Below are 24,626 nucleotides of genomic sequence, written 5' to 3' on the forward strand. Positions count from 1 at the left end.
ATAGCAAAAGTCGATGCATAGCATTTTTTTTTTTTTTTTTTTTTTTTTGTGTGTGTGTGTGTGCTTCTTTTCAGACATTAAATTGAAAGCACAACTGGTTCAGAAGCATAAACAGAAAATCAAAAAAATAATTTTTAACAAAATGCCGAAAAGTCAGCTGGAGTGCCCCTCCCCCCCCCCCAAAAAAAAAAAAAAAAAAAAAACTTAATCTCCAACAAAAATTTTATCCACCCGGCCCCAGCAGAAAATTGCAGATCTTGGATAAGACATAGAATGCCTTACGTGGCAGTGATGTATAATAGTTACGAAATGTTAACTTTTGGTGTGAATCTAGCATTTTTACAAAATCTATCGTGATCTCCTTGGCGCGTATTGTTTCTCTTTTTCTCGTAGTTATCGTATTAACTTATATTCGAACAGTTGGAAGACGGACTTCCTCTGACCGAAAGTCTGCCTGTCGAAGGAAGAGAACTGGACGGATAAAAATCTTTGTGCCAAATCCAATAAAAAGTGATCGTCTGTTGAATGCGATCATTCAGAAATGCGGTGACTTAAATATATAAAATTTGGTATGAGATTTTGTGACTACATGCGCAGTTTTGTTTTCAATTTTTGTTTCAATTCGCTGGGAAAAATGCATCGAAAACCAAAATTCGATTTTTCGATAATACTAATGCATGCCAAAGATGAATCGCCAAATAACTTGCCAATGATGATAGGATACATTCATTAAAAATGCTAAATTCACGCCAAAGTGAATATTTCATAACTGTTATATGCCAGTGCCTTGTAATGAGTTTTCTATCATAACAAGTTTATTAGAGAGTATGCGAGAAAGCTTAGTGAACACCATTCCCACTACTTTTTTTTTTTTTTTTCCATATTGAGTAAGCTTTGTAGGCTCCTTTTTTGAAAAGTAATGTTGTAAATTTTGAGCTTTGTTTTTTTCTCTAAGATATATATATATATATATAATCGATGAATTCAAAATACTGTAAAAAAAGAAACGGCTTGCTTTTCATTTATCATAATGTTAATATTTATGTTACGGCCAAAGCCTGAAATCAGCCAGTTCGCGAATTGGCCGCCCAATTCGCGATCTGGCCAACGTTGCTGTAAACTTACCGGCCAATGTCCGATTTTTTCTTGAGTTCGGGCTTTGGCCGGCCAATTCGCGAAATGGCTTGGGACGATCGGCCAAAGTAGGAAGAAAGGAATCGAGCAGATTGTTTTACACCCTGTTAAAAATGAAGTATTTAAAAATGAGTACTTCTGTGTTCTGTTTTTTTTTTTTTTTTTTTTAAATACAATTGTTTCAGAAACGAGTTCAAATGTAAGTGACACCTCTGAGTTAAAAATAAGCTTGTAATATATAAAAATATGATCTCGTGTTATTCTGTTCTCATATTAAAGCCATAATAGAAATGATTCAGTGAACGTAAATACTGTAACAACGGGCGTGATAGCGTGAAGATTAGATTTGAGCCCTTGAAATGAACGAATTATATCTTGAGCAAAGGCACTGCGTATCGTGCATGAATACAAAAGCCTAATGTTAACGATCCCACATCACATCGTCTCCCGAAATATCGCTTAAAAAAATATGAAATTTTTTGCAAAAGCAAATAGCAAAAATAAGGGCTAATTAAAACAAATAGGAAGGACAAATAGTTTTGTTATTAATATCACTTAAGGACATTTCTTTGTTGGCCCCATCTGTCGAATTTCACATACAACATGTCCTTATTTATATTTTATACATGAATGAAATTGTATTTATTTACCACTAGTCGCCTTTGGCGACCAGTCGGTTCACCAGTTAATGATGGCTAAAATTTTCAATTAATGCAACTTGTTCTCTTAGTAGCTTTTTCTGCAAAATATTTTTGAGCTTCATATTTTGGTAGTTATATGATTCAGTCGTACTTTTTTATGTAGGCCTTAAACAGTTCTGTTTCATTGTACTACTTTCCCTAATGTTCTGTCAGTATTCATAAAATTTCTACTTTAAATTAAAGTGGAAATGTTAAACTGCAATTAATATAAAAGCTTTTTATATTGAAGCTAACCATGTCTTTTTTTAAATATGAAAATTGAAATCAGAGTCGTTCGGCAGTGAAATTATATGTGCACTGCAGAATAATTTATATAATATCTTAAAGAATTATTCAACGAAAATTTCTCTGATTCATCGTAAAATTAATTTTTTACTTTCAAAAGGACGATGCAAAAAAAAAAAAAAAAATATTTTATTTCAGTCAATAATATACGAATATTAAATTTTACACAATCCTTTGGTTCCAAGGAATCATATTCTGCGAAATACTCTTGACACCAACTTTTAAATAAATAAATAAACGTCCTTATCTTATGCGATAAATCCGACCGATTTATGAAGTTTTTATGCATCAGTTTTAGAACAATCCACAATTTTATAATCACAGACCAATCACTGTCGAGAAACCCAGCAGAGGAGTAGCGTATCTTCATTGGGACAGTCGGTGAAGTAGTCTAAAATCGCCAGTTTTTATAGAAGAGTGATATTTAAATTTCATAAATTAGTCAGTTTTAGTGATTGATTTAGTTGGTTGATTTTTTATTAAAAATATTGGTGTCTCAAGAATATTTTGTTAAATATGATTCAAAGGGCAGAGGACCTATGTAAAAATTTAAAATTACTGATTCATCGAAGCATTTATTGACTAAAGTTATATTAAATATAATTATTTAGTTCCTTTAGACCATTTTGTTAGCAAATGTATGCCCCAAATTAGCTGATGGTCGCTGATTAGAATGATTATCCTAAGTATATTAAACTATGTTTGCCTTAAATTAAATTGTTTTATTGAATTAATAATATAAGTATTGTCAAAGCTCATAGAAAACTTTTCCTCCTTTTACTTTTCAGAAAATATCTTATTTTTTTTTTTTTATTTTATACAGACACCTGCCGAAAATTACATTTTTATTTATTAAATTTGCAATAATAGTTGATTTATTTTTTAATTTAAACTTCTATCAATGTGATGACAACACGTTGATAAAAGCTTTTTTTTTAAAACTTGACGTGCTCGTTCGTGATGTTGATTAAATTTTAGCATAATTTAATTTATAAATTAAATTTTAAGCTTCAATAAAAAAAAGCTTTAATTTGATGCAAAAATCGATTTTGTGCTGTAATATTTTCTGGTTATAGCGACAAAACGCCGAAATTACGCTTAATTTTTAATTAAAATTCTAATGAAAAATTTTAAAAAATCGCTCTCCGGTGCACATTCCCGACCTCCAAGGTATATATATATATGCCAAATTTGATAACTGTATTTCAAACGGTTTGGACTGTAGAGCGCCAACACACACACACACTGAGCTTTATTTATAAGTATAGATTATCACATCGGACTTTGGCCAAGGATTCCCGGCCACTTCGCAAAATGGCCAGCCAAAGTAGGAAATGCAATATTAATTGCAAGTATTTCGGACTTTGGCCAAACTTCTTGGCCAGTTCGCGCGAACTGGCCGTACTTCGGGCTTTGGCCGTAACATATATATAACGTAACCGGTGTGTCATAAAAAGTCCCGTTGCTAACTAATTTCGTAATCGAAATTATTGAGCACATCAGCATTATTAATAAGCTTTCCCAAGAACATTTTACAAATCAGTAAACAAGTTTAAATTTAATAAAGATTTATTAATATAATTTAATAAATTCAATTTAAAAGTAAACGTAATTTTTTAAAAAAAAGATATATACATTTAATTTTACTTCGCAAAATGTTCTTTTATTATTATTATTATTTTAAACCAGTGCGAAAATTAAGCAACATGTGCTTTTTTTGCCATAACTCCTCGAGAAATTATCTGAGAGACATGAAATTCAGAAACGAGGGACAGCATTTTGTACTTAAACGATGACGCAAGCATAGTAGCGCAAAAATGATTACAATGCATATAGTATGGAATCACACAAAAAAGGGCTTTATTGAACTCATGACTGTCTGTCCAAGAGGAAGAACAACAAGCAGATGTTCCTTAGTATGGGATATGCTTTCCCTTTACTGCAATGGTTGCTTCGCACCGTCTCTCCATACTCACCACCAGATTGGCCAATAGTTCTTGAGGTAAGAGTGCCCATTCCTCTATCAATATCTGTTTCAGTTGTTGGGTGTTCCCTGGAGGATGTAATCGTGCACCAAGAGGTCTCTAAAACATCCCACACATCTTCTATGGGCTTTAAATCAGGAGAGAATCCATTCGAGTGATATCTTCACTTTCCAGTAGCTGCTGAACATCAGCAGTCCGGTGTGCCCGTGCATTGTCATCCATAAAAAACGAATAGCACCTCAGAACAGACGCACATGGGGAAGGATCACCTCCTTACAATAGCGATCTCCGGTTACAGAACCTCTGTCGAAAACGTGGGGCTCAGTCCGCCCGTTCAACATAATGTTTCCCCATGACAACTCCAGGACCACCGTAGCGGTCTCTTTCCGTGATGTTACTGGGATGAAACCGTGTACCGACCTCTCTCTAAATCAACTGTTGTTGAGAATTACTTGTGGCACTGAAACGACTCTCATCCGTAGAGAAGACTCTATTGATGTCCAGTTTTTGCGCTCCTTACACCACTCTAAACGGTGCCGCCGATGGCCAACTTTCAAAGGGATGCAGCTTTTAGGACGGTGGGCAAATAGACCACCTTTGTGAAGATGTCTGACCACAGTAAACAGCGACACTTTCGCCCAGTTGCTGAGTAATCGCTCTTACTGACTGGTATCGGGCTCTTTTTACCTGCAGAACGATATATCGGTCATCCACAGCAGTTATTTTCATAGAGCGGCCACCACCAACCTTTCTAACAACTGTACCTATAGTTTGGAAGACTTTCCAAGCGTACGAAACGACACTTTTGTTGATTTCGAATTTTTCAGATATACTGGTCAAATTGCGCCCCTCCTCCACCTTTCCGATCATTCTTCCACGTGTGAAATCGTCCAGGTGATTTCTTCTAGCCATATTTCACGAAAGAACTCACTTGCACTGGCAGCGAATGTCTTTAATTGCGCCTCTGTCCTTCCTTTCATTGTAATCTTGAGTTGCGTGCGCCAGTTGTAAGCGTTTTGCGTACATTCACGTCGACTATGTCATTTGCATATGCATCACCTTTCTATTGAATTGCGCGTTCATTGTACTGATCGCAATAACCCTTTTCCAGCGATTTCATGGCTACCTGCATAAAATTTACATTGTCTGTTGCTTAAGTTTTGCACACCAGTGTAATTAGCTCTTGCTCTTAATCGATTTAATTTAATTGTCTGATCCATGTATTTCAAGATTGCTCGGAGTTCCCATCCGTGAATATGCAACAAATATTCGGCTAAGGGTGAAGAATGGAGACAATAAAGTGGTCTTCACACTGAGCCGTCAGCACATCTGATCAGAATTCTTTTATCTGCCGTCGTAGGATTCTTGTCGTAGACGTTTTTTGAGGGTTTTGGGAGATCCTAAATTTTTATTTTCTTAAAATAATAATAATTTTCATAAAATAAATAATAATTATAAATATTTAAAATAAAATTAAATAAATAAATAAAAAAATTCTGAAAATAAAATCGCCTGACAGCAGCGTGGTATCGTCGGACTCCTACTCTATTTATCATTTTGCGAAATCAAAATCTATTAAGAATAGAATACACTGAAAGTAAAACGGCATATCACATGAAATAAGAGGAATGTTAACAGTGTCGCTTTTCTCATCTAAAAGAATAATCAATGAATTACATTGAACATAAGCCAACTGAACGCTTAGTCTTGCTTCATTGCCTAATTACAGTGATTAATTCCTGAACAGCAGGGTGGGCAAACCAGTTTCTAAAATCAATGTGAGGGTTGCAATTATCGATGAATTCAAAATACTGTAAGAAAGGAAACGGCTTTCTTTTCATTTATCCTAATGTTAACAGACGTTTATTTAGTTGAATTTTTCGACTACTCGTTAAACAGGATATCTAAGAAGACATTTCGCATTAATTCTTTCAAAGAGTGTACAGGCATACATAAATAAGATGAAATAAAAATGAAATTTTATGCAGTTTTGAAGATGGAATCTCCCATTACTCTAGCTAGAAAGTCGTTTTGCCAGATTCAAAAAATAGAACACCATGTATAGACACTTGCAGCACACGGGTAGGGATTGCAATACCGGGATACCGAATACCGGTATTTTGAGCCATTTGTACAATTTTGTAATACCGGTATTTACAAGTTTAAATACCGATTTTTCGATATTTACTAAAAAATTTTAAAATTGTCTCCACTATATGTTCAGGGATCGCGAACATAGCAAAATAGTATACGTTTTTATGTCTCCCTAACAGGCGAAATTAATTAGCTAATTAATGGCTTAATTATTTGCTTAAACCTGAAGATGATATTGTATCCATAACGACTGATAGAGCAACAATTATGAAAAAAGTTGGAAAGTTGATTGGTGCAAATCAGTAATTGTGCTATGCACATGGAATTCAATTAGGAGTAATAGATGTATTATACCAAAAAAATAAAGAACAGAAGAATCCAAATACTGTGGATATAGAAACCTCGGATTCCAGCTTTGCACAGAGTAAGAGTGAGAGTGCTATGGACAATAGAGATAATGACAATGTAATTATTGAAGATATTGCTAATGAGGATGAAATATTAACCAATCAAGAATTGCTTCCTATAATTTATAAAGTTCGAAAAAGTGTTAAAATATTTAAACGTTCCGTTATAAAAAGGATATATTACTAAAATATATGCTAACTGAAAATAAAACAGAATATATGTTAATATTAGATTCTAAAACACGTTGGAACAGTTTACTCCTAATGATGGAACGATTTTTGAAACTGAGAAATCCAATCCAAAAAGCGATAATCGACTTCCATCTGTAAATTAATTTTTCAGATAGTGAATTCGACTTAATATCCAGAACTATATCAGCTCTACTTCCAATAAAACTGACTATTGAGGCATTATGCCGGAGAGATTCTAATTTATTAACAGCTAATGCAACAATATATTTCATGTTGCAGTCACTGAAAGAACAGCACACATTAGTATCTGAAGAATTATATATTACATTGAAAAATCGCACAGAAGAAAGGCATACAGAAATAGAAAATGTCTTATGGTATTTACTTAATTATAATGATTTTAAAAATGAAAAGAAGAAAAGAAAATAACCAATTCAAATCTGATTAAGTTAGAGTACAGTTTCTTAAAAATTTTTTCCCACAAACCTATCCACATTCAGAATTCGGTTCAATTATCGAAGATAATGTCACTACTGTCGATAGTGAAAAGGAATTGTCTCTTGAACAAGAATTAGAATTAGCGATAAATAAAAGAATCAACGAACCAAAATACAATACAGAAATCAGCTATATCCAAAACCATCCGACGAGAAATCGATTTATTTGAAGATGAGGGATTTAGACGTAAATACTTGGAAAAAGTATATCGCGCATTGCTAACAGTACCACCAACTAACGTAGATGCCGAAAGAGCGTTTTCGACAGCTGGTAATTTTTACACAAAATTACTTTTTAGGCTTAATGACAGTACAATGGATGCATTATGTTTTTTTGGATCACATTTCAAAAATTTGCAATAGTACCACAAACTGAATAGTGATATTTACACTTTTTTGTGATTTAAATAAATAAGATGTTTCTTTACTTTTTTTGTGATTATATACTGTTATAATTTATAAGTTACAAATTATTTTTTGTGATATTTACACTCTCTAAAAATACTGGTAAATAAAACAAAGAAACACCTGTGTTTTCTTTCTTTTTCAAAAATTTCTAATACCGGTATTAAGATTTAAAAAATACCGAATACTGGTATTGAAATTTTGGTCCGGTATTGCAATCCCTACACACGGGGCATCTTATGGGACACTCATATGCTGCCCCAAACCCTTCAAATCCTTTAACTTATAAGACAAATTCATTAATTTTTTTAGAGAAAAGTAGACCAAAAATGACTTTAACCATCCAAGAATTAATTTGATTTCATTGAAATCATTTGAAAAAACAAAAGCAAATTGAAAGGATTAACATTCGCCAACATGATCATTGAAAAATTTAAAAATTCTTTATTTTATAAAGCAAATTCATTAATTTTTGAGACCAAAGCAGACAGAAAAATAGCTTTAATAATCAATTTGATTTCATTAAAAAAATCTAAAAGAAATGAAAATTGAAAGGATTCGCCAACATGATCATTGAAAAATTCTTTATTTTATAAAGCAAATTCTTAACAATGGCAAAAATGCGCGTTGATATAGTGATTAAACAAACAAAATATATATGCCCAATATTTCAAAAATAAAAACAACAATATGTATTTAAATTAATTTTGAAGAACTTATCAAATTTTTTTAATTAATTTTTCAGGGAAAGAATCAATGGCACAGAAATGATTGTCACTATGATGAAAAAATACAAAATTTTTTCACTTCTAATTCACCCGCTTTAGGAAAGGCGTAGCAAACTTTTCAACAGCACAGCTAATCTTTAAAGGTGCTGAAAAAATTTTAGTTTCATTTGAATCCATAAAGGAGTATGAAATTGCTTAGAGTTTGAGCAATAAAATGGATGTAAAAAAAAAAAAAAAAAAAAAAAAGATTTTTCAAAATTCCGACTAGATTCTTGAATACCCCTTTCACTCTCCGAAGGTATTGAGGATAATGTTAATTGAAATATTAACATTTTCCCTCAATACCTTCGGAGCATATTGTGGTGAAATCAATCCCTACATGCGGCTGCTTACCTCTGCGCATGCGCAAGAATTGAGTCGCCAAGCGAAAGCGGTTTTTCAGTTTGAGGAGAGTACGCTAAAACCATGTAAGACGCGAGGTGTAAAGTGTGTGGATTTTATTCGGAATGATTCCTTGGTGCTTTATTTCTGAAGATAGAATTTTAACAATCTTCTGATAACAGCAATTTATTTCCCATAATATTATCACAAAAATGCAATTTTCCCCTTTTAAAATTCAAAACATAAGCTCTTCTCTGGCTATAATTTTATTTGCATGCAATTTTTAAAAAATTTTAATAAGTTATCAAAATTATTTTTAAACACAATTTTGTAACATTACAAGTATTTAAATAGCTGTATGCAACGAAATAACCGGTAATGAATATCGCTATTTTAATAGTTCTCATGCAACTAAATAAAACTTTTTTTTTTTTTTTTTTAGTTTATTACTAATATTTTAACATGTTTCGAAACATTGGATATTTTTTAACAAAGTTTTTATGTTGGCATTCGTTCTTGAAATTGCATTCAGCATAGAATGAATGCAACAGCTGATGCAGTCATGGTAGACAAGGGCGAGTCTAAAACATTATATTACACCAATATTTCGGACTAGAGGTTCGAATCTGCTTGAATTTTTTTCCCTTTTTTTATAAATATGAAGTGGATATGCAGTAGAGTAATAATGAATGTTATATTAAAGATTTTACTCCACAGTCCAAAGAAAAATAATTCTTGTTGACTAACAAATTCTAGCGATTTTCTTCCATATTGGGGAGCTGGGTAAAATGAGAAAGAAGATCACTTCACTAAACTACCTTAGAGTCATGACATGCATCTTTTAGGGCTACAAAAATAAAAATTAGGTCAATCTTATTAAAAAAAGTACACTAAAAGGAAAAATATGTCACAAAAATTTATTCTTATTAAGATATATTACAAAAAAAGTTCAAAAATATTTATTACAGTGAGGAATTGTAGATCGTTAGCCATAAGAATCACAAGTGATAAATACAAAATAATCAACTATAAGACATGCGAAAGAGCATAATTATTTCAACCAATCATCGTCGTTGTCATCGTCGTCGTCGTCATCATCAAACAGCGGAGGTGGCTGAGGTCTCCAGATCTAATACATTGATATCAAATATATTAATATACTACACTAAAAAGTTTAAAAAGTAAAATATATCTCACTCATCTATTAAAACAGCATGTAGCTTCTACTAGCAAGCATTCTTCACTTGTTATGCAAAGGCCTTTAAGGGGGATGAGACTCAATGATTAAAACAATTAACTAGTTCCAAACATTTTGAGATGTTTGGGTTTGGTTTGGTTTGGTTTGGTTATATTAACGTCCCGTTTGAAGCAACACTAGGGCTTTTGGGACGGACCTCGTAATTTTGAACCACGGTCAGATGACGAGGACGACATCTGAGCTGGCACCCCCCTCTCCACACCACACCACACCAACGGGAGGACGTTTGGCATGACGGATTTAACGTGCAACAGACCCCCTTACACGACGGTTCTTCGGTGGAATCGGATCACGAACCTGAAACCCTCCGGTTCCGAAGCCGAGACTTTACCACCGGGCCACCGCGGCTCTTGAGATGTTTGGGAGAATAACACTTTATCAGTATAACATATAGCATTCTCTGGGCAGAAATGAAATATATAAAATTTATAGTAAACGAACTCCACAGTCAATAATAATATAAATGGTTCAAATTCTATCCAAGGAAACATATGGGGAAAAGTTTGAGATCAGCCTTTACAAATTGTATGCTCTTTTCTAAAATGCTGGCTGGAACTATTTTTTTTACAATATTTCCTTTGAAGCAATTAAGGAAACAGAAGACTTTTTAGAAGTCAGTACATGAAAGTAATGCCACAGGTATAATGCCAACTATAGTATAAATGTTGAGATTTAATAGACCATTTCATAAATTTTAGTCACTGATAACTCCCTTTGTTAACATATAAATTTTACTCACAGATGCACATTAATATATTTACTAGAGTCAAAGTACCTTATAAAAGAAGGGAGAATACGAATACTTTCAATGATGCATAAAAATGCAAAATATATATTTCCTTCTCAAAGTTTTGTGACAATTAATTAAATAGCTGATCTAGCATTAGAAGAAAATACAAGAGCCATTTCAATCAGATCAGTTTTATCAGGTGATAGATAATAATAATCAATCATGCATATTATCAAATATACATGAGCTATTAAAAAGTAATTAGTACACGAAGCAGTTTATTAGTTTTAAGATTTAATCACACCTTTTGCTACAAGAGTGGCACAAATCTCTGCCTTGAAATAATATTCAAACAAATCTATAAAATACATGCCACTTGCAATACTATTTTGGCTGGAGGTTGGGATTGCAATCTGAGCTATACACATTATATATACACAGTCGAGCCACATTATAAAGATCACCTTCTATTCATTATGAAGTTGGCTACAATTTTCACGTGAGATAGAAATAATCTGCCCCTTGATTGCATAATGACCAAGTTCAGTTGGCACCTTCTTTCTTCAATTTTACTATGGCTATATTGTCCAAATTTAGTGTGGAGCGATTGTACATTTTATAATCTCTAATAATCAGTTATGAAGAATGTACAATTTTATTGCTGTCAAAGACAAAAAGAAAAAAAAAAGCATTTAGAATTTAAAAACCTTCTAAAAAGATCAGCATTTTACAAATGAATTTTTAAACTGGCATGCTTCCCTCCTCCCAGTACAGGATCATTCAGAACAGATATTTTTTACTGAACTCCACATTTATTATTCTCAAAAGATTGCATCATTTATAAGTTCAAAAATAAATCCTGTTTTTGAGCCTTTTCCCCAAAATATATCAAGTATAACAGTAGTTTGAAAAACTAGATAGCCCCACACTCTCATATTGGAAAATGAAATCAGAGAAGAGGTTACTAATATTGATATTTGGTAACGCACAGAATGTGGGATTTTAAAAACTATAATTATAAACTAGATTTTCCAAGATTAAATAAATTCTATAAGCGTGTGTGTGAACACACTGTTTTAAACTGGGGATTGCAACTCCAAGCTGGTTTCCATAACATATTTTTATTCCTCTTTCAGATTCCTCAATATTTAAAAACATATAAAAGTCAAAATTCTTTATTAAGATATATTAAAATAATATCTATTTGCTTAAAATAGCTTATGCTTTCTTAGCAAAGGATTAAAAATATTACATTTATTTCAAAGAAGAGAAGCTGAATAAATGTTTATAAACTTTATATCATCAGGATTTGACATATACACATTTCATTACATAGTTGTGCTACATAATATATAATTGCTGACAACACTGGCAAATAAATAAATAAAGAGGGTCATATAAAAATCTTTTTAGAATTAGATTAAATTTATTAATCACAAAAGGGAAGCTTTTACAATGCTTCCTACTGAAAGAGGCATTAAAATAAATGCATTCATTTTAAAAGATCCTAATGTGACTAGGAACAGACATCTTTTCAAAAACTAATTATAGAATAATTCACACACACACTTATAAAATTAAAAATGCTCTTTTAATTACCTCTACTTCTAATTTATTACATCAATATGAAGCCTTTTAAAGATATAATAAACCAAGTTCTAAGAAATGATAGTTAATAAAGATAACAGTAATCTTAGAATCAGAGTGTTGATCACCATTATTTACTTTCCTTTTAATCTAAATAAAAAAAAAAAATGCAATTAATTTCTTTTAACAAAAATTAAGAGAATTAGCAAAAATCTTAGATTAAATAAGTAAAAATAAGCCTAAGAAAACAGAAATTATTAATATAACAGCAATTAGGAAAATGTTGTATTCTTCTTCATATGAAGTGATTAGTAATCAATTTATTGTTAAGTAATTTGGTCATGCACTAACCATGTACCCAAGCACCAATCCAAAACACCACATAAAGGAGCAAAAAGGCATAAAACATTTTCCAAGCCAGACTTCTTAATGCATGCCAAGCTAAACTCTGAGACAGCTACATGTAGAAAATGCATAATGAAAGCAAACAATAACAAGAAATACATAGAAAAACATTCAATATGTCTTACAGTTAAATTTAATATATTTTCCGTCAATGCATATAATAGCATTATACTTTTTTTCAACTTAAAAGTAAATGTATTTTTAAGGATTACATAGAGATTTCAGATTCAAAATTTTATTTATTATATAATAATTTTAAACAAACATTAAATTTGACCTTAAATTACTTTTTAAAATAATTTTATAATAAAATATTTGAATGTGAATATGCATTTTTTTTATTGTTCTTAGTACAAATAATAATTGAAAAAAAAAAGTAATAAATCTTATTGAAATGAATGCTAAATAGATTCATAGCACAGTTTCTTTATTAATAGTGCATAAACTATTCAGTAGATAAAAAACACATTTCATCTAAATAGGTTTGTTTTTTCCTGAGATAATTTTTATTCACGATTACATGCCTTCTTTCTTCTATAAATAAAAATGCTTCTTGTAATTTTTTTTTTCTTTCAGCAATCTAAGTGCAAAGAATTTAAATGTAAGATGTTTTGGTTGTATTATATATAACACATCTTTTTCAAAATTATAAATGGAAAAGATCTTGTTGTTAAATATAACATGACTAACAATATTACAATGAACAAATTTAAACTGAAATAAAATCTTTACAATAGAGCATTTGTCATGGTAATTTTATAGCATTGGCATGGATAATTTTCAAACTATAATTTAATTTGGTGCTTTTTTAAAGTTAATGGCAACAAAATGTCTTTTTTTTTTTTTAACGAAAGAATACTGATTATAAAGTATGAAGCAGCAATAACAACAAACACATACGGTTACAAATTATTTTACAAAAGCAGATTGCAAAATGACAGGCATTGTAATTTAGGATTGAAGAGAAAAGCAAGAAAGGTTAACAAAAGCTGAACAGCCCAAAGTAATGACACAATATCGCATGCAAAAATAGCTTTGAAAAAGTAAAAGATGAGACATGCAGATACTACTGCAGCTAATACCTTCAATAATAAATGAGCATGCAGTTAGAAAACCCCTTCTTATACCTTGCTTGCCCCAGAATCAGAAAGCACATCAATAAATTCATTATCTGAAGAGAGATGCTGCCTTTTCTAAATGTGATTGAAGCCAGTGTTAGTGGAAAAAAAAAATCAAAAGCACACATTATTTTAAAATAGACTGATAGTTACAAAATAGAAAATTCTATGAACAAATATATTAAAAATGTGACCCTAATGCTTTACAAAAAATATTAAAGTGAAACAAAAAATGAGTACACTGACTTATTAAATTATAGAAGACAATAAATCAACTTTAATTAAAAAAGAGGACAAAAGAATCAAAATTATGTATTAATAAACAAATTTTTCAAAGAATAAATAGTTATAATAACTTTTGATAACACTGATTACAAAGTGAACTGGTACAACACTAATAAATATTCATAATTCACAATGAATATTAATATTATATACATAAAATAATTATCTTGATTGAAATAACTGGTGCTAAATATTATTCAAAAATTTATCTCTCTATAATAAATTTAAAACTATACTTTAAAAAATTCTCAAGCCATTTTTCATACAAACTAATAATAAATATATGATTTGTTAAATTAACTAAAATCTCCACTGATGGGTAGCAAACAAACTGTTATTTGTACTTTTCATAAAAGGTTTTTACTGGAATGATGATACATGATAAAGAATCCCTTTACATTCAATAAGGGGAAAAATTCCATTTAGATAGTTAATATTTTATAATAAAAATCTTCATTTTGCAACTCAAAAAACATACATCTCAAAATGAGAATTTTAAAAAATTTAAGGTGAAACTAAAATTAATGCTGAAAAAAAAATATTTATTGAATTCTTAAAAAATCGTGACTCAATGACAAATACTTACATCAGGAGATGCACGGTTTATATCTTTAGTTTCTTTTGAAGGAGTTTTTGTTTTTTCAGCTTTAGATGAATCAGAAGTTTCACTAAGTTTTGAATCTACAGGTAAAAGAATATTTATAGATAATAATAATAAGTAAGTAATAATTAATTATTTATAATTTTTCAATAAAATCAGTACATAAAAAAAGCTGAGAAAGCATGAAAAAGGAATAAAATTTTAAAATTACAAAGCAGCTTTAATGTACAGAAAATTTTAACAAATTGGTAAAATTACCTTATTATCATTATAAGGTTCTAGAAATAAGCAGAAATGCGATTTAACTTCTGCAACATACCCGAAAATATAATTTTTTAAATTCTAAACAAAAACTAATCATTGAAGAAATGAAAATTTAATATAACAGTAATTTTTAATTAAAGAAGACTTTTTTAATGCTTGAAATCCTTCAAAATTCAAGTTCTAGTGAATGAATCATGTTTTAAATTATTTTAAGCTTTATATGATAAATATTTTTAAGCAATCACTCCTTAAATACCATATTTGCTTAAACAGTACTGAAATATTTTCAATCATCCAATAAAAACCATTTTAATAATTTTTTTTGATTATCTTTTAATATTTCCTTTTAATTTTGTTAAAATAATAATATATAATATTAAAAATACTGACTTCATGACATATATTAACAGATGAAAGTTTTTATTTTTTAAAATAATAACAGAGAATTAATATATTTTATTGATATAAGAAAGAAATTTGTTTCTACATTGTTCATTTGTTGATAAAGAAACATGTTGACTAGCATGTGTGATTCCAATAGAATTGCTTTCCGGTCATGCAACACTGCATTGAACCTACTTTGCTAGGTACTCTCACCAATATTTTTATTTTAGTAATATGTCATTAATGGTTGCAATAATAATTTTCCTCATATTTTGTTCCCATGGTTCCATGTCTGCTAATTTGTTAACATGATTTCATGTTCTCTAATTTGTTATCGTCATTACATTCCTGAAGTCGTCATTTGTCACTCTATATGAACAGTTTGAATTTTTAGTGAGCAATGAGTATTACAACCATTAAAATCTCTTTATTCCAAACTTTAAGAGAAAATTAAATTTCTTAGTGATTCATATAGCAATAAAGAAGAAATCTGTAATAAGGCTTACACAAATTTGGGTAGTAGTGATGAGGAAGAAATGAGATAGAAAGAGAAATGTAAATAGAATTACATAAGCAGATTCTAATATTGATAAGTGTAATAATAGTGATAGTGAATATAATGAAGACACTATTGATAAAATTCTATCTCATTCAAGAAAAAAGAAAAATTGATGTGACAGCAATATCAGTAAGCATGGCAGTAAATGTATTAAAAATCAAATAATTCTTTTAACAAATTTTGAATAACTATAAAGTGAAAAAAAAAAGTTCCTGGATTAAAGAAAGTACAAACATAACTTAAAAGTAATAAAAGGTAACAATTATTTATCTTCACTAATGCCATTATTCACTTGGCAAATGTTTTTAACAATACTTTACAAATAATTTGAAAAATGAGGTAACAGTTAAATAAAGTAAGAATGAACTCTATAGCCTTCATGCATATGCTGTAAAAAGTACAACACAAAAGCATTCATGCATTACTTTCCAATTATCTATTATATTGTAATTAAAATATCAAAGTTTGAATTCAAATAATATTTACATATCTCAAATAATAAGAGTATGATTAGCACATAAATAAATTTTAATAATTCTGTGTTTTATTGGTTTTTTAAACATTTTAGCAAATTTACTCCTATTGTCAGTGATTTATTTCTGTGTGTGTGTGTGTAGTTTCCAATACCATGCTTATTCAAGTTCTTTTGTGTGATACCTGACAATTTTTATTTATCAGCATTCAATGGAATACCTGAACTATTGTCCACGCCATTCTGTTCACATTCACTTTGCTTTGATGGTGTTTCTTCTACTAATTTAGATTCTGGTTTTTCAGAATTATTTTCATTTCCTGATTTATCGCCATCACTAGATGCTTCTACGCCTCCTGAAACAGGGGGACTGCAGCTGGTATTAGTATTATGGGTTTCATTTAATCCATTTTGTTGAACTATTGCATCTGTGGAATTAACTGAACTTTCAAGACTGCTTGCTTGGGACTGAGATGAATCAGTTTCAGCTGCAAAAGAGGCTCCAGCTGTATTGTTTATTACCTTACCTAAAACCAAAGAAAAATAATATTAAACTTTAAAAGGCATGATTTTTAATTTTTCAACATAAGTTGGATCAACCTACTTAATAAGTGTAAGGAAAGCAGGAAAAATAATTTTAAAATTTAATTTTGAACATACATGTTTATTAATTGAAAACAATTAATTTTTCAAGCTTTCTTTGTTAAAGAAGTTAGCCTTTTTAAGTCAAAAATGCAACAGGTGGTTTCAGTCATGCATTTTAAAAATATTCACATATGGAAAAAAAAAGGGATATAAAACAAAACATTGTGCAACGGAATAAAATAAATCACAAATGCAACAATTTTTTTTATTAGTTTTATTTTTTGATATGACAATATATGTAGTTCATCAATATATATAAATAACTACATTTGCATTATTTAAACATAAATTTAAAAATCATGAAAATGTCAATAATTGATATATAAAATATGCATGCACTTCATACATTTGCAATTTCATTTTCATATTGTAGAAACTAAATATGTTTTCTATCATATATACATATTTTTGTCATATATAAGTTTTCATAACTAAATATTTAAAAATTTGAACGATATCAGCCCACTTCATATAAAAGGCAATACATACAAATAAATATTTTGATTAACTGATATAGTAATGAATATTAAATATTTAACAAAAAAATTCTATAAATAAAGTGAAATACCAGATTCAACATCATTTTCTGAGGAAGTGGATGGGACTCTATTTTTCATTTCAAGCATTTGGAATGTTAAAACCTTTTAGAATAAATAAATAAAATAATTATTAGCACTAGATTAGCAATTTACAAAATAGATTTTTATCAGATATATATTTGGATAAAATATTTATGAATACATGCATAAAATGACAATGACAAATTTTAAGGAAAGAAAAGCTATCTTTCCAACACTTTAGTAGTCATTCTATAGTAATTTTCAAATGATTTTTTTTAAAGATAAAAGACATTAGATTAAATGTTAACTGATTCTTGCTCATGCTTATTTTGAGAATATTAGGCGTTATAAGAGAGTAATTAATTGTATATAGATTACTCATCATCTTCGAAATATCTTTTAAAAATTTAAAAATAATTTTTATGCTTCAAATAAAACATAATATTTTAAAGGAGAGTTATAGAATTTGTTAAAAATACTTTCAATAAGCATTCATTGAATTTTATCATTAATTATAAAATCATGAACTTAAAAATGCAAAAAAGATTGTATGCGGTAATGCATATCATTAAAATACATGTCAGAATATTTTTGAAGAATGGGGGGGGAGGGGGTAAATGCAGCAAAATATTTTTATAGCAATGAAAAGCAACTCACCCTAATACTTTGAAGAGTCAATTCAAGTACTTTTGAGCCTTGATAGGATGAATTTGGCTCAAACTTTCCTTGCAGGATTTTAAACAAAGCATTCATTACTTTTTTAATCTATTTGAAGGTAAATAATATATTAGAAAGTATACAAGAATAAACAGAAACACAAAATCTTAACAGAAACAACTGAAATATTTAAATTCTCCATTTTAATAATATTTTTATTTATGATTACAAATAGATTTATTTTATTTCCTTATTTTATATATATATATTTTTAAAAGATTTAAGCACTACATTTCTTCAATCTAATCTTAAGACTGTTTCAACAAAAATAGTAATAACTAAGCAACTTTAAAAATTGTACAAATAATAAAAATGGAAACACTTAAAATGGTATAATTGTTGTCTACAATATTTTATAAATTTGTATTCAATGTGATTTCTGTTAAAAGCTTCCCTTCTTATCTGAAATATAAGAATAAAATTTTGTGCTTTTCTTCAATAAAATTTAATTAATGTAAATAAAATGAGTAAAATAAGAAAAATTAAAATATTAAAAAAATTACATAAACTGATAAAAATAAATAATAAGAATATAAACTTTTACAGTTCACAGAATTAAGTTCATAAATATACGTTACTACATTTAGTGGAACGTAGAACGAGTGGCATTTTTGTGCTACATGAAATTCGTAATAAAACATTCATCTGTTGATATAGCAAAAACGTTTTGGACTTAGCACAGAGACAAATTTAAAATTATGTTATTCAAAAAAAAAGTTCTAAACATGACCAGCATTTTGAAATGAAAAATTTCCTTTACAAGTGGTCCAGATGATTTATCACCAAGGTAAAAAAATTTAATTGTCTTCAAGGAACTTTATCTTTTTCTCTCTGTCTCAAGGATGTCTCTACCTTTTTTTGTGTTCAGCAAATTGCTTTATATCACTGTCTTTTTTTAATTTCTCCAAGAGCAGATAAGATTTAATGTTGATAAAAGAGACTTGGAAATTATTGCAAATACTAGAGTAGTGCAAAGTAGTGTGTTATTCTACAAAACTGTACATTTAAAATAATAGGATACATTTTTCAATCAAATGCCATAGTTGAGAACCTTTTCTTGTCTCTTCACAATACTCAAAATAATCAATATATGAAGCAAATGTAGTACGATTACAATAAAAATTTATTTGTTAGTAAAAAAGTGAAAAATGCAATAATTCTTTAAAAAAAATAGTAAGTAAAAATTATTAAATGAAAATGTTAAAATTAATTGATTATGTATAGTTATAATTTTGTTAACTATTTTTTCACTCTTCTAATTAATGTACAAATCACTGAAGAATGGACAATTTTTTCTTTCATTTAAAAATCAGTGAATTCAACTTTGCCAGAATGCATTGAATAAAATCTCATATTAATCATTTAATTTATTTTTTTATTTCTTGCATAAAATCTAGAAATAAAAAAAATACTGCCAAAAACCTTTAAAATATTGCATTAAGTATTAATATATTAAGCAGACGAAAGAAAACACTTGAAGTACACATTTTTATGAGAAACTCTGTATATGAAAGTACCTCTCCAGTAAAGTTGGCAGGTGTAGGATTAGAACCAGCAGCCTTCAACTGCTTTATCTCTGCCACAAATTCATTAATTTGATCTTCATATTTTTCTTTCATTGCCCGAGTTCTTTCATAAAATATTTCGTACTGTAAAAGAAACTCGAACATTAATATTAATATAAAACTATCAATATTGTGCAGTATTGTATTGTTTTGTAAACAATTAACATAGCAAACATTAAACTATCAATACTGAACTATGCACAAATATTAAATGATCAAATTACACATGCTCAATAGCTATAGCAGGCTTACCTTTTTTTTCCAAGTTAAAGAATTTTCAAGATCTGATTGAAGTTCATGGCATTTCCTTTCTTGACTTTCTGCAAATACTTCAGAAGTTGTAAGCTAAAAATAACACAATGTCTTTAAAAAAATTAAATAATGTATATAAATTATGAGCACAAGTAACAGAGTTAATGCTAGAACACTATTATTGCTGCATTAAATAAGAAGTAAAATTTATCTCTTAAAAATATACAACAAGCAATATTAGTTTAACAGTTCTCAATTATTTAGTTAATAGCCTAAAACAGATTATACCATAGGCTCAAAATGTCAGCTGGGAAAAAAGAAAAAAATTACAAACACACAACAATTTATTTTAGAAAAAGACAATTACAATAAAATTGAAACAGAAAATTTTAGAAATATCATTAAAAGTAAAAGCTATAATATTTTTGTGTGTGGGAAAAATGGATTATTCTAGAGTAGATTTTGAAATGAAACTTAGGGGAGAAAAAATTTGCATTTGCCAAGGTCTAAAAATACCATGTAAGAGAAAATGTAGCTATAAGAAGTGTATATACTACTTGTATTTCATATCTATACTTATGAAGTCAAGAATATCAATAATATTTCTGAATACATACATATATTGAAGAAATTCAAAAAGTAAAATAAATTTTTCAGATTTAACTAATTGCATTTAAAAAAATACTATTTTTTTCTTAATAAATACATATATTAAGAAATCAAATGGAATTTAAAGATAAATATTAGAAAATTAAAATATATATATATTACAATAATTAAATATTTTACAGGTAATATTTAACATAAAAGAAGTAAAACAATGAGTTTAATTATTTATGGTGCTCATTAGCTGAATAACAAGATTGGTAACAGAAATTTTAAATTTTCATAACTTATATTTTCAAAACTGCAACTTAACAATAAATGACATAGTATATTATTATGAAATTTCAGTCACCTAGATTATTCCAGTGAACTTCATGTCATAAAATACCATAAAAATACAATCATATTTCTTTATTAACAAGAAAGGTTTATATGTAAGTTAGTAAATGAGTATATAATTATTTTATCTCCCTAATATGCAAGTACTATGCAGTTACACCTTGATAAATGTGGCTGTGGCTCGTATTTGATTACCAACCTACAATTGTGTTCATACATAATTTCCTGCCTGATTCAGTTATAACTTAAAAAACAGAGCTAGCTAAAAGGAAAAGTTTAAAAAAAATAAATTCATCTTTCTCATCAATATGATTTATTACATTACATCAATTACATTTACAAAGCTGATAAAATTAAAAGAATTTTTATCTTTTAATATGCTATAGATAAGCAGATACATTTTTTTGCCCTATTTTAAATCATTAAAAATTATGTTAGCAGCTAAACAAAGTTATTTTGGAGAAGTCATAAGTTTAAGGGTTCCCACTATGATGTCATTTTATTACATATGAATACATTTTTAAACCTAAAAATCATTTATTCTACACTTAGCAAAAAATAAGAAGATGTCATATTCTATAAAGCTTATAATTATTGAATTTTACAATGGGTTGTTTATTAATGAGTATAATGTGCTCAGGTCAATAAATAAAGTAGGGGGGGGGGAGGAGAAAGAAAGAAATATCAAACATCCATTTTACTTTTTTTAGAAACATAAAAAGTACACTTGAAGTAAACATTGATTTATGCAGAATACAATCTAATGAAGAAATACCTTCTTCTGAAGTTCTTGAATCAATGATTGTAATTCTTCCTTTTCTCTCAATAATTTGCTGTTTTCTTCCCTGAGTAATTCCATTTTAACATTATTAGTAGAATCATCCTGTGGAATATGAAATGAAAGAATTGAAAGGAAAAATTAATTTTAAATAGAACATGAAAATATACACAATACACAACATGTATTTCTTGACTGTGTGAAATCAATAAAAAGAATATATACAAATAATTAATATAATTCATAAAATAAATAACTGATTTTTAAGTTTGACATTTTCAAAAGTATAGTATCACAAATTTTAATTAAGGTATATTTTCACAAAAATAGGAGAAATACAAAATTTACGTAATCAAAAATAAGTAAAAATATTAAAATGTGCTAAATCAAAAGAATATTTAAGCAATGAGGTAGGGTGGGGGATGTCATTTTAGAAGAAAGAGATTTGATGAAAACAAACTGTTCCTATAATCTAATTCAATTGTGATATACAATAGCTTTTGACTAATAAATGGGAAACATCAAATTTAAGTATTCTTTAAGTGGAAACTTCTATTATATAAGTATTTAGAAAATACTGAACTTCACATACATATATATGTGCATGTGTTCTTTTTTGAGTTCAACATCAACATAGGTTGTTCCATCTCAGTCTTGATCTTTTCTTTTTCTATGCATACAATACATCATAGATACTTAGTTTCTCTTTTATTCTTTTAAAAGAAGACAAACAAGGTTTTATCTCCCCCCCCCATCGCCGTTTATGAATTTTGAACATTTAGGATGAGCATGGAAACTGTTTCGAATAACATTATTAAAGCAATAAAGCAGTTAATGAGTTTGCTCATCACACTTGTAAAAAATATTATTAAGAAACAAATGCCATTATTTCAAGTAAAAACAAAGCCTGAAAAGTCTCACTTGAACAAATTTTTAGTTCAAATATTTATAAAGAAAATCATCAATTTGCATAGCAATATCAAAAGCAAGACATACACCCAACAAGGAAAAATTCTTTTTTTCAATAAAAGATCTATTATGTGCTGCTCGACACCTTTCTTAGAATGAATTCATGGAAAAAGACATTGATATGGATATTCAAAGGGAACTATACGTTTTATGCAATAAGATATTGACAAAAACACATATTGAGTAGATGGTCAAATAAATTAAGGAAAGAAATTACCTTCAAGTAGCTGAATTGTGAAAATTCTTAAAACAAAAATCTCTAAATGATGTATCACTTTTGCTGATAATTGTTTTTGGTAAATCCATTTAGGATTTAATAAAATTTCATTTAAAATCTAAAAATTAATTATTTTATAGATCAATCAGTGCACTAAATGTTATTCTAAAGCCTTAATTTTACATACTTATGATGAAATCAACTTTTTTTTTTGTGAAATACATAAGGGCCTTGCCAACTAGAAAAATTTATTAACAGTAAAAAGACAATCTCACTAAACCTAAACCATTTCTGATCCAGAACTAAAAGGAACTTAAATGTCATAATCTCATTATACCTGGTGCAGTTAGAGGAGTGCATCAATAGCTAAATATGGAACATTCAATGACAAAATTGTCAGTTGTCATAGTAACAAGACTCCATTAATGCTATGCTTGTTAAATCCTTTCTTCAAACACTGTGAATAAAAAAATTTAAAAAGAAGCAATTTTTGTGGATATAAAAATCAACCCTATATCTATAACCATATGCCTATCAACCATAATATCTATAAAATAACGGCACAAAATATAGATACCAAGACACTTCTAGAGGGGAAGAGAATTTCTTTTAAAATTTTAATTGAATGCCAGTACCTAAATGTAATGGATACTAATGCCCATGGATAAATTTTTGTTGCCTTTTTATGTATGTTTTAAAATCAAAAGTAATGAGAAAATTTTCAGTTTATTATTTCCAGTTTCTTTTCACTTTTTTAAATTAAAATTTATACCTTACATTTTCCCCAGAAAACAAGATTTCCGTTGAACAACTTTTCTCATTTCATATGCACTTATTAAAATAACAGGATTGGTAATATTTTGTTCAATGGCATTCGAAAAGAATTTGTTCTAGGATTGTCTACCACACTGAAAATCATTCAGATCTTGAAATCCTATCTAAAGAAATTCAGACAAAAATATCAGAATTGTGAATACTTGTCTCCTTATGGGTTTAATATTAATCTTGCCAAAATATTTGTAGTAGTCTAACCTATTCGAGTTTTATTGAAGATTCAACATCAAACATCATCCAATCAACTCATAGTCAAAATTTTGTGAATGGACTAAATAACAAATTTTGCAATTATCAGTACATTAAAGCCTAATCATATCAGAAACAATAATATATTCTCAATTTGAGATCTAATTCTTTTCAAATCAACTCTTTCTTTTAACAAAGGCAGTTATGTTATTGGCTACTCTTATGAAAGCAATAATATTTTTATTGTTGTTTCATAGTCAAGACAAGAAAAAAGATCATTAACTGAAAACCAAATATTAAGAAATCAAAAATTTTAAATCCACTGATAAATATACTGTTGAAACAATTATTGGAAAAATTTTGCTAATCATAAATATAAGTTTGTCTAATAAAGTTATCCATACTAGTGTAATGTTGCTTGTAATAATTTTAATCACCTGAAAAAATATTGCGAGGCAAAGCAACAAGGAATTTCTCTACTTC

General features: G+C 28.7%; 1 protein-coding gene across 6 annotated transcripts in view; it reads right to left on the reverse strand.

Annotated features, from left to right (window-relative positions):
- Positions 1-9,712: 9,712 nt before the first annotated feature.
- The window catches only part of LOC129989648 (FK506-binding protein 15-like), a 56,683-nt gene continuing 41,769 nt past the window's right edge, over positions 9,713-24,626 (reverse strand). For 3 of the 6 annotated variants that reach the window (XM_056098108.1, XM_056098093.1, XM_056098102.1), the window contains exons 23-31: positions 21,932-22,039; positions 20,212-20,304; positions 19,912-20,043; positions 18,335-18,442; positions 17,686-17,758; positions 16,694-16,999; positions 14,779-14,873; positions 13,917-13,982; positions 9,713-9,938 (exon numbers count right to left, since the gene is read on the reverse strand). In XM_056098108.1, coding sequence (XP_055954083.1) covers positions 9,861-9,938; positions 13,917-13,982; positions 14,779-14,873; positions 16,694-16,999; positions 17,686-17,758; positions 18,335-18,442; positions 19,912-20,043; positions 20,212-20,304; positions 21,932-22,039 — 1,059 coding nt within the window. In that variant the 3' untranslated portion in view covers positions 9,713-9,860. Of the gene's footprint in view, positions 9,939-12,735; positions 12,842-13,871; positions 13,983-14,778; positions 14,874-16,693; positions 17,000-17,685; positions 17,759-18,334; positions 18,443-19,911; positions 20,044-20,211; positions 20,305-21,931; positions 22,040-24,626 lie in introns of all 6 variants that reach the window. The other 3 variants (XM_056098116.1, XM_056098136.1, XM_056098126.1) reach the window with 3 other exon arrangements.

The sequence above is a fragment of the Argiope bruennichi genome, chromosome 1 (assembly GCF_947563725.1).
Source record: "Argiope bruennichi chromosome 1, qqArgBrue1.1, whole genome shotgun sequence".
NCBI classification, from domain to species: Eukaryota; Metazoa; Arthropoda; class Arachnida; order Araneae; family Araneidae; genus Argiope; species Argiope bruennichi.